This window comes from Camelina sativa, chromosome 11 (assembly GCF_000633955.1).
Source record: "Camelina sativa cultivar DH55 chromosome 11, Cs, whole genome shotgun sequence".
In the NCBI taxonomy this organism is placed as follows: domain Eukaryota; kingdom Viridiplantae; phylum Streptophyta; class Magnoliopsida; order Brassicales; family Brassicaceae; genus Camelina; species Camelina sativa.
In genome coordinates, this window is record NC_025695.1 from 12,869,604 (window position 1) to 12,881,795 (window position 12,192).

The window sequence follows — 12,192 nt, forward strand, 5'->3', positions numbered from 1 at the left end:
CCAACAATGTATTCACGAAGATTAACAAGTGTTTCTTCCTCAAATTGATCAAAACGCTGTGTGAAAGGACCAGTATAGTTCCCGTTATCAACCAAATCATACAGTTGTGATAGATTGATTGCAATATTTGCCTAACAGTTCAATAGCATGCTTATGAAGTTAAATGATATATAAAATTATTTTTTTTATACAAAAAATCGGAAACATTAGGAGTATTTTAATATTAATATCACATGAATCATTTAGATATTATGTTTTTCCCAAAAAAAATCACGATAAAGTCTTTGACACATAAAAGTTGGAACACATTATCATTAAAAGATATTTTGATATTAGTATCACAAAAAAAAATGGAAAATAAAATAGCAAAAAATGTACAAATATTTTAAAGGATCTTCATCTTCAGATAATCTGATTTTAGGTTATTCTTTGAAATCATAGTAGTCTTCTTAGCCGCCAATCCTTTTCTGAAGAAGAAGTTAAGAGCAGATTATTTTAAACTCTTTGGAATTGTATATTTTTTGCTTTCTATATATATATTTTTATCTGTGATACTAATATTAATATACCTTATAGTGACATATTCTAGTGAGACTGTGCTCCAAATTTTATGTGTCAACGACTTCGATCTAGTGATGCTGTTCTCCGAATTTTATGTGTCAAAGACTTTGATCGTGATTTTTTTTAAATAATCACTAGATGATTTTATTGATATTAATATTAAAAAAACTCTTAGGGATCTGAATTTATTTTTGTATAAAAAGAAAATAATATCAAATACCGTTATCCAATATTTTTCTTTTGGTTAGATCTATGAAAAACTTCTTAATTGCTTAAATTTATTGTGCTTTTTTTTTTAAGATCCTAAAATTTAGTCATTTTAATTTAGGTAAATAAAATTGTTTGGTGGCTCAGTGGCTCTAGAATAGAAGATCTCTATGAATTTAGTGATTTGAGTGGAGACGTTTTATAAATACGGAAGAGATGGAAGTTGGAACGTTGATTAGAGAGACGTGACTCTTCGTTATTTGTCTTGTTGAGTACATTGCATTGCATGGACTCGAGTCTCATTATTTGTTTCACTTGGTCTTTCCGGTTTCCTTCTTGGGGAAGAGGGGGGAACCTTCTCGTGTTTCAGTTTCAACTTAAATTTTCCAATAAATAAACATTGGTTTGAACTTTACACACCTATCTACTTTTTATAGTATTTGTTTCCCGATTATATAGAAATACAGTAATATAGATCTACTAATTCATCAAAGGCCGACATCTCCAATTTTCACATAAATAATTGGAGAAATTTTTTTATAGCTAAGAATCTTATAATTAATTGGTATTGCTTATTATGCTTTTCATGAGAAACCCATATGCAATTAGCTAGTTGTGTTGTATGTATCATTTGCACGCGGTTTTCGGATGGATTATTCTTAATTTAACTGAGATCCCTCTCCATGTAGCTTCCTTTATTAGTTAACAATTATTCCTTTTAATTCCTTGAAATTAAATTAACTCTTTCATATGTATCCATAAAATGGAACATTAAACAATGTCTTCATTTACAAATACGTACGTATAAGTTGCTCGTGATCTTTATAGAGAAAGGTCTGACTTTTACTTTTTGTCACTTTAGCAAGAAAAAAAACGCATAACATGTTTTTGGCTGTTGCGCTACTCGCTCGGTGAGCAGTGCACCGACACTTTTTAGTCCTCGTGCCAAACTATACTTTTTCTTTCTTATTTAATTGTGATAAGATATTTATATCTTACTAAGATAACGAATGTGAAAAACATAGGTGAAAAAGACTCACGTTATTAGATTGATGATAACTTTTAAAACTAAATATCTGAATAATTAATTATGCATAATTAGTAATTTCAACCTCCAAGAATAATAGTAATTTTTATCAATTGGTTAAAGTAGTTAATTTTAGTTAATTTTTTTTATTTTTTTTGGACAAACACATTATATCATTCATTCCAACCAAATCAAGGTATAAAGATAAAGATTCAAAAATCCCAAAGTTTAAAAGGTTACAAAGAATTGTATTCCCCAATACCATAAACAAGAAGATAAAAGACATCGAGATTAAACCCATGAGAGTTATGAAACAAATGCTACAAAGCAAATAAGAACATGTGAGATCACGGAGGCTCGAATGATCATCATCGAAGGAAACGATGGATGACAAGATTGTCACGGTCAACAGACACTTAGACATTATAGAAGGAGCCAAAGCCAAACAACTCGACAAGACGAGGTACACTAATAGTGCAAAGGCGGAGGTTCCAGGGACCATGGTGTTAAGGTCCAGGGTAGGCGGATGTGAAGTCCAAATCAGAAGGTAGCTTCCGTTTGAGCGAGGGTAATCTTCAATCCATAGGATCCGAGGGATGGCAGAGGTACTGAAGTAAATTGGCTTGAAGTCGTCGAGTGAGTAAGATGGATTGCAGGGCGAGAGACCATATAACTTTAAGCCATTACAAACAAACCTTCCAATGAAAACTAGAGCCAGAAGATGCCAATGATATATGTCAAATTGTTACAATACAGGTGGGTTCTCTCTCACTTGGAGCCCTTGGCCAAAGAGATTAAGAAATCCACACAAAGCATCCAATATGACAAAAGAAGATGCAGAGCAGGCCTGGTCGATTTAGTTTTTAACAACACGGACAAGGTTAGGTTGAAGAAGGATGGGTTAAGCTTCGGTTCCACTCTTGAGGGTATAAGACATTTCCATTAAGAAGTTAAGTTGCACATAAAAAGGTTCAGGAAACCAAGGGTATGGGATAAAGGGGTTGAAGAAGCTTCGGTAATCACCGCTCTTAAGCAACATGATCATAATGTCATTCTTCTTCAAGCCTTTAACATCATGAGTACTAATCCTAGATGATTCAATAGGCAAGGTTCTCATAAAATTTTTTGAGTTGGGCACAAACAACTTTTTGATAGGTCCCAATTAGAGTAGACGAACACAAGAACACAAGGTTTATTTGGGTAGTTAAAACTACCTCTTTACTAAGATTTTTATTGGCTTTTATAAGAAAAAAACACCCTACAAAGAATAGAACTATTGAGTTCTAAAGAGATAAGAACACCAGAAGATAACACCCATCCTAACAAGATTCACTAAGATTTAACCCCATCCAAATAATCCAAATACCAAAACCAAAAACCAAAACCGTGAAACTCTCCAACCCGCTAATCATTGTAAAGCGTGTTTGGTCGCTTCATACGAACGGGCCTGCTAACAGGCATTTGAGGCCCATCAATACCCTCCTCTCCAACTCGAACCTTGTCCTCAAGGTTTGTGTCGAAACCCGGAAAGCTAGCGACCACCTGACCTTCTTCCTCCAATGTCGCATCGGCATCCGATAGCCCTCGCCACTTGATCAAGACTTCAGACTGCACCTTGCCTCCCAATTCCACGTCACGCCGACGTAGTACGACCTCCGATTGTAGATGCATTTGTCGGTAGGGTTGCAAGTGAAGATAAACCCAGCTGCCACACTCCAGACTGACGTCCCTACACTTGGCATCCGCTAATTGTTTCGCGCGATTGTTAGCGCAGTGAAGATGGAGCTTCAATTCAGCCAATAACTCATCCCGGGAAGCCAATTGTTCATCAACCTCAGCTAGAGTGGAAGATTCCACCTCATACGAAGGAACAATCGGTGGAACCCGACCATACAACGCCTGGAACGAAGTCATTCCCATGGAAAAGTGGTAAGTGGTATTATACCAGAACTCTGCCCATGGAAGAAGTGCACTCCATTGAGAAGGCCGATGCTGCACAAAACAGCAAAAGAACTGCTCGATGCACCGGTTGACCACCTCAGTTTGGCAATCAGATTGCGGATGATATGCCGAAGACATACGCAACTGAGTCCTGGCCAATTTCCAGAATTCCCGCCAGAACAAGCTAACGAATATGGGATCACGGTCACTCAAAATAGATCACGGCATACCATGGAGTCGAACAATAGCGTCTACGAATTTAGCCGCCACAATTTTAGTTGTGTAAGGATGAGACAATGAAACCAGATGAGCTGACTTGGTGAGCCTATCGACCACGACCATGATAGAAGTGTAACTCGCAGACATGGGTAACCCATCTTCAAAATCCATGCTCACATCCTCCCAAACCTGATCAGGGATACGCAGTTGCTGTAGTAAACCAGCTAATGCAAGAGACGAAAACTTCGCCCGTTGACAAGTATCACACTCAGCCACAAACTGCTTGACTATTTGATGCATAGCAGGCCAATAAAATTGTCGTGCTAGCCGTTGGTGCGTTCGAAGAACACCAGAGTGCCCACCCATAGGCGTGTCATGATGTTCCTTGAGAAATTGTGCAACCAGAGGAGACGAAGGCGGCACCACCACCCGATTCTTATAGCAAACAAGGTCATTACGCCATGAATAAGGGTTTCCAGGGTTCATAGTGGCCAATTTTCCTATACGCTGTATATACCCATTCGACACCGCTAGTTGTCGTATGTCGTCTGACAGTGTTGTTTGTTGGACGAGCACCGCATTGAGTACAGGGCTCCCCACCACACGGGACAACGCATCCACTGCCGCGTTAGTCCGACCTAGACGATAAGTGATTTCATAATCATACCCCACTAACTTACCCATCCATTTTTGTTGTTCTGGGGTCAGGATCCGTTGTTCTAAAAGGTGCTGCAAACTACTTTGGTCCGTCTGTATAACAAACCGACGTCCCAACAAATATGGCCGCAAAGTCCGTATCGCAATGAAAATGGCAAGCATCTCCCTTGCATAAGTTGACCATGACTGCATGGCCACACCCAATGATCTGCTCATGAACGCAATAGGACAGTCATTTTGGGAGAGCACCACCCCAATTCCCTCACCGACCCATCGGTTTGGATAACAAAGGGAATCACAAAATCAGGTAAAGCCAATGTTGGAGTAGTAGTGAGTGCCGTCTTGAGGGTAGTGAACGCCTCCTCTACCGACTGTCCCCAAGTGAAACCCCCTTTGCGAAGCAGATTCGTCAAAAGCCTGGCGATCAAACCGTAGTCCTTCATAAATTTGCGGTAGTAGCCCGTCAGTCCAAGGAAATCTCAGAGCTCGGTGATAGTGGTGGGTACCGGCCAATCAAGCATCGCCTGAATCTTAGTCCGGTCGACTTTGACACCCTCATCCAAAATGATATGCCCCAAATACTCCAATTCCCGCTTTCCAAAGTCACACTTCTTAAACTTGACAGCGAGCTTATGCTGACGTAGAACCGCAAAAACATGCTCAACATGCTCCAAATGATCAGCCCACGTTGCACTATACACCAATATATCATCGAAAAATACCAGCACAAACCATCGCAAAAAAGGTCGAAAGATCTCGTTCATGAGCGTCTGGAATGTAGAGGGAGCATTGCAAAGCCCAAACGGCATAACCAAGTACTCATAATGGCCGTTATGGGTTCGGAACGCCATTTTTGGCACATCGTCCTCATGCATGCGAACTTGATGATAACCCGCGGTCAAGTCCAACTTAGTAAAAAATGTCGCTCCATGCAACTCATCTAACATATCATCCACCGTCGGAATTGGAAACCTGTCTTTGATAGTGGCGAGATTGAGTGCCCGATAGTCAGTGCAAAACCTCCAGGTGCCATCCTTTTTTTTAACCAACAAGACCAGTGACGAGAATGGGCTCGAACTTGTCCTAATGATCCCTGATTGTAATATGTCTGTGACCTGCTTCTCGGTCTCGTCTTTTTTGAAGTGGGCATACCGATAAGGACGCACATTGATTGGATCAGTGCCTTCCTTTAAAGGTATACGGTGCTCGATCATCCTTTGAGGAGGCAACTCAATGGGTGGCTGGAAGAGATCGTCATACTGACATAGAAGTGGTCACATATCATCATGGATCTGATCCTTCTTACTCACGGGTTCACCAACGTGTATCGCAAACATGGTACCACCTTGACGGGCTTCCCTATCCTTTTCTTCTGTCCTGGCTTCCTGAAATTTCGATTGTTGGCCCAAGAGTTATGAGTTTCGCCAGCCTACGTAAATTCTAAAGTTTGGGCTTTCCAATCACATATAATTGGACCAAGAGAACTAAGCCATTGCACACCCAAAACGACATCCAATCCTGTCAATGGCAATGCGTACATGGTCATTGCAAACAACACCCCCCCCCTCCGACACTAACCATAATCTTCTCCAACTTTCCCCGACATAGAAGTGGTCGCATATCATCATGGATTTGATCCTCCTTACTCACGGGTTCACCAACGTGTATCGCAAACATGGTACCACCTTGACGGGCTTCCCTGTCCTTTTCTTCCGTCTTGGCTTCCTGCAATTTCGATTGTTGGCCCGAGAGTTTATGGGTTTCGCCAGCCCACGTAAATTCTAAAGTTTGGACTTTCCAATCACATATAATTGGACCAAGAGAACTAAGCCATTGCATACCCAAAAAGACATCCAATCCTGCCAATGGCAATGCGTACATGGTCATTGCAAACAACACCCCCCCCGACACTCACCATAATCTTCTCCAACTTTCCCCGACACTGCAATGGTTTACCATCTACCACCTAAACCACAAAGGGTTTGACCGATGTTAGGGGGATCTTCAGCTACCGCACTGTCTTCAAACATATGAAATTGTGGGTTGACCCACTATCGACCAACGCTGTTAATTGGTGTTTCCCGATTTGTGCCTCAAGCCATAGCGTTTGAGGCGCATCCCAACCGGTTAACGCATACGTGGTGATTTCCGGTTTCTCCACTTGATCAACCTCTTCCCCTGAATTCCCATCCACCTCGTTTTCCTCGCCCTCCACAACGAAGAGTTGAGGCTGCTTACGTGTCCAGGAATAAATTTCTCATCACAGTTGAAACACAACCCTAAACTTTGCTTACGCTTTAACTCCTCCCAGCTAAGCTTTTGTGGAACGCGAGAGTTTGTCTCCTTGGGTGGCGGATCAGTCTCCTTGAATGAGCTTGTACTATAGGTAGTGTTTGACACGACTGTTCTTTAACCCGATGGTCTAAACTTTCTTCATTGGCGTTGAAGTTGTTCATCTTTCATCCTTGCTAGATTCAGAACTTCTTTTAATGATTTTGGCCTGAATATGCAAACACTATCGACGATGATTGGATCCAAACCGCTTATGTACGTTCCCATTAGCGCCTTTTGTGTCCATCCTTCGACCTTGTTCTGAAGTCTCTCAAACTCGCGTTGGTACTCATGCAAGGTACCGGTCTGCTGGATCTTCGACAATGCTTCATCGAAGTCTTCTCCTTTGGCTGGCCCAAACCTTATCCACAACCCTTCTTCAAACACTTGCCAAGAGATAACGATAGCATCATCTCGTAACGTCTTTGATGTAGCCTGCCACCACTCATTGGCCTCTTCCTCCAGGTGATACGACGCAAACCCTACTTTCTGATCCATCGGTGTGTGGTTGTAGTCAAAGTATTGTTTGACTTTGCTCAACCAAGCCATCGGATCTTCTCCTTGGAACCTGGGGAATTCAAGCTTCAATGTCCTTCCCGTCTGGATAGGGTTGGATGCGTCTCCTCGTTGCACCGCTGCTTGAATCTGCTGCTCATGCGCTGTTGTTCGTGGAGTGGTACGTGGAACACTTCTGTCGCTATCATGGCTAGCATTCACTGCTACGGTTAGTCTGTCCATAGCCTCCTCCATCGCCTGGAACCTACTAGAGAATCCCTGGTTCATCTGTTGAACCTCCTCCTTCAGCTCTATCACGTTAGCCTCCAATTCTTCAATCCTTTTTTTGTTAGTACCGACCATGTTTGACACCACAAAAGAAGTGGTCCGGATCAAACTTGTCACTACTAGGGGTAGAGATGCTTATTGATACCACGAAGTGGTCCGGATCAAAAAGTGAAAATTGCTCTGATACCAATATGATAGGTCCCAATCAAAGTAGACGAACACAAGAACACAAGGTTTATTTGGGTATTTAAAACCACCTCTTTACTAAGATTTTTATTGGTTTTTATAAGAAAAAAATACCCTACAAAGAATAGAACTATTGAGTTCTAAAGAGATAAGAATACCAGAAGATAACACCCATCCCAACAAAATTCACTAAGATTTAACCCCATCCAAAAAACCCAAATACCAAAACCAAAAACCAAAATCGTGAAACTCTCCAACCCGCTAATCATTGTAACGCGAGTTTGGTCGCTTCATACGAACGGGCCGGCTAACAGGCATTTGAGGCCCATCAACTTTCTTTGTGAAGCTTATAAACTCATGGTCAATAATCCTAGGTGAATCTAATGGCAGGGTTCTCAAATAATTCTTGTGTAACCAAAGCAACAAAAGCGTGTTAAGAGCCATTTGCAGTCTTCGGACATAGGCATTGGATAACCACTTAGGTTGGCTAAGGTTTGACAAAGAAAGAATAAAAACACACATGAGCTTTAGTAATTGAAAAACTGGATCACCATTTGACGGATTAGGCTTTAGTAAGCTTAATGGGCCGTAGTTGATGAGGTCTACCAATTGGAAACCTAGTTTCCTGACTGGTGGAGAAAAGTGTGTGTTGCGGCGGCCGTCGTACGGAGATGGAGGAGATTTTATCGATGAGGCAAGCATCTTCGGTGAAGGTAGGGTCCCTCCTTGGTAGCTTAGCCTAAGGACTGAAGCAGAGGAGGGGAGCTAGAGGCAGGAAGAAACCTCAGAACTAGAGTGCGATGGTTCTGTCATAGTTGATTTCGGCAAAGGTGATATACGTTGAGGGTGAATGATAGATGTCGCCTGACACCTTCTTCTCCCTAAATTGTTTGCTGATGAAGCTCTCACCAAATGTCTTGAAATTGATAGGGTTTGAAAGATTTTTAAAGGGGAAACAAAAGGGAAAAATAAAAACTTAACAAAAAAGAGAATACAAGAGATTGAAGAAGCGATTGAACAAAGGAAGTATTCCGACGCCGGTGAGCTAGAGCTCTACCGGCGCCGGATGTCGTAAACAGGGTAAAGGCCTCGATAATAGTGCCTGGGAGCTTTTTATTTTCTTCCACACCAACTCTTTATTAGTTAATTCTAGTTATTCAATAGGTCAAAACTTTTCTAATAAAAGAGAACATCTATCTATATATATGTAATTGACGTTTCTCTTTTTTCCTTCTTCCTCCTCATCACTAATTTTTTTGACAAAAATATTTTAACAAATTAATTCACAATATTAAAGAAACATAAAATCTAAAGTTAATGCTTCAATTAATTCACTCATTTATGTAATACTTTTTACTATTAAAAATAATAATTTACAATAACTTAAACTAAAATATAAACCAAAAAAATGAAAAAAAACATTACAACAATAAAAAATATAAAAGTAAAATAGAAATAGAAATTACATAAATATAAAATTAGATATTTCTATCAAAACATATAATAATAGTGTAAATATTTGTAAAAGACTAGGAAAGGGAAAATAAAGCTATCATATGTTTAACGGAACAACAATTACTTTCAAGAGTTACAATTATTAGGATAAAGAAAATAAAGTTTTTTTTAAAACAAACACAAAAAATTAAAGGTTTTTTAAATAAAGAGGTTATTCAATCTTTGGTGTTAAATTATAAATTAATGTTATCGATTAAAAGTCGGTAACATGAAGTCTTGGTGGATATTATTATTTTCAATTATAAAACCGGAGACTATGTTTTTAGTGTTAAATTATAAATTCATGTTACCGATTAAAAGCAGAAGGATTTGGTGCATATTATTTAAAAATTTCAATAATATAAATAATTGAAATAGTTTGAGTCATCTATGTTATTTATCATTTTCAAAATTGAAAAATGGTGAAATTTGTTAAACAAAAGTATATCGAGAAAATGAAAAAATATTAATCAAGTGCTCGAAAATTAAAATAATGTATATATTTATAAGAAATGTATAAGGTTAGTTGAAATAAAACATATTAATGAAAACTTATTATGAACATCACACACACCAAAAAAAAAAGTGAAAAATATTAAAAAAGCTATTTGTACTAAAAACAATTGCAATAGTAGTGGTAGATTGTATTATCTTCAAAAACTATAATTATTTTCAACAATTCATATTAATAACAAAAAAGTATAGTATTTGGGCGGGTTATAAATCTAGTTTGATATATATAAAACAATGAGACTTATACAACGTAGTTTAGTTTCTTGACGTTGGATAACCTGGCGAATCTACTAACACACACGCTATGCCCAGTCACAAGTATCTTATTAAAAGGGATGTATGAATGTATCTATACAATGAAGAAGACAACAATGGCTGGCTTCCTCTCTATCCATTTCATTAACACCAAAAGAAAAGAACAGAAAAAAAACCTATTCTTCTCTCTTAAGAAAAAAAAAACTATTCTTCTTCTCTCTAAGCACTGACATAAGAACACAACTCGGCATGACCCTACTTCTTTTTAAGGTTCCACAAAGCTACAAACCAACAACGGCAGTTTCTAGTTTGGATCATTGTGAAAGATACTCTAAAATCATTAGTGATCTCAAGGCCGGTAGTGAGCTTTAAAAACAGGTTTAACCAATTACCAAACCAAAATTTTCTTTGTACATTAGAGAAATCCATAGATAGAAATTACATAAATACTAGAAGAGATTATAGAGTCATATGACAGACATAATGGGGGATAAGAAGATTAAAGAAACATATATGAAGATGGATGATATAGCACAAAATCAATCAGAATTGTACTAGATCATTAGTAGAATTGGTCAAATCTTTGAGGCTGTCAAGGACGAGTTGCAGCCGATCCTCTAATTCTTTAGGAAAAGCTTCTCTTCTCCACTCCCTTTCGTATGCAACAGTTTGCATAAAACGCTCGACGTCCTTTGAATATTTCTCATCCAGTTTGGACAACATCTCCTTTAAACTTCTCTTCCGGACTAATTCCCACTCCTGCACCGTCTTGCAGCTTCTCATTTGTTTCATCCGCGCCTCATGTAGCTTGTCACAATCCGCATTATGCTTCTCCACTTGGCGTTTCCCAATCTTCTCCAAACGCTCAGGTTGGTCTTTCACGAAATCTTCGCATGCGTATTCCAATTGCCTCGACTCCACCACTTTTTTAAACCCCTGGCACAACACACCATCACATTCACATTCACACGTTCACATCCAAACACAAAGTTTTCTAATTTTGGAATAAAAATTTTAGTGGCCAAATATATAAAAACTGACATAATTTTGAAATAGTATGAAGTTACTGAGTCCTAAGTATTTGGGAAGGAGGTCTCTGCAGCATTCTAGCGGTTTCGAAACTATGAAAGTTTCGCCGTTTGGTCCCCAGGAGATGATTGAATCCGTCGAAGGTTCATCAACCATCTTATAAACTTTGGTCACGAACTCGACGCATATCTTTCTTTCTAGAACTCCAGGATCCATTATTATTAGTATCCCACCACAGGAGACCACTACCTTCAATATCTACAAAAGAAAAAAAAAAAAAATTATGAACAAACCCGATTCCTTTTTTTTTTTAACACAAACAGATTCATTATAAACAAAAGCAAAAAATTTTACGAATATTGTTTGCTCTATTTACCTTTGAATTCGATCTTCAGATTAGGGTTTTACTTCAGAGAACGCTCCTCATATGATCTTGCTGCTGAGACGATAACCAAAAAAATAACCCTAATATCGCCGACCCCCTCTGTTAATTTTATGGGCCATTGCTCATTTGGGCCCAAATAAATATGGCCCCAATTTCATATTTCAGTTATTCAGTAAAAGTATGATTTTTCTTTTTTCTTGGTAAGGGAGGGAGAGACGGTGTCTCTTGAGTATGATTCAAATATTCATTCTTGAATGTTGAGAATTGAAGGAGTACTTTTAACTTTTAAGTACTTTCAAGTCCAAATGCAAAAGTGTTACTTTTGTTCTATTACATAAAGTGGAGTATGTATAATTCTTTTCTCTGCCTTTATGTTTGAATCCTTTAAGGTTTTGAGTATCAATTTCTGTATAAAGAATTCATAACGATTACCACAAAAACATTTTAAACATTTTTAAATTAAATTAATGGCTGGCATCTACAATTTTTTCACATAAACATTCTCATCATACCAAAATTTTTGAGAAAACTTTTATAGCTAGGAATCTTAATTTTAATTAAAAAATGTAAAATAATAAAGAATCTTACATAATTTGGTGGTATT

General features: G+C 38.4%; 1 protein-coding gene across 1 annotated transcript; it reads right to left on the minus strand.

The window, feature by feature from the left end:
• On the minus strand, positions 10,577–11,625 carry LOC104723106 (heat stress transcription factor A-4b-like). The gene is made up of 3 exons (XM_010441417.2): positions 11,580–11,625; positions 11,216–11,461; positions 10,577–11,110 (listed from the first exon to the last, which is right to left on the minus strand). Exons 2-3 carry the CDS (start codon positions 11,417–11,419, stop codon positions 10,718–10,720), a joined length of 597 nt encoding a protein of 198 aa, XP_010439719.1. The 5' UTR covers positions 11,420–11,461; positions 11,580–11,625; the 3' UTR covers positions 10,577–10,717.

Coding starts and splice junctions, on each gene's coding strand:
- LOC104723106 (XM_010441417.2), bottom strand. CDS start 11,419: ATGGATCCTGGAGTTCTAGAAAGAAAGATATGCGTCGAGTTCGTGACC. Junction 11,111..11,215: donor TCATACTATTTCAAAATTAT/GTCAGTTTTTAT, acceptor GTGTTGTGCCAG/GGGTTTAAAAAAGTGGTGGA.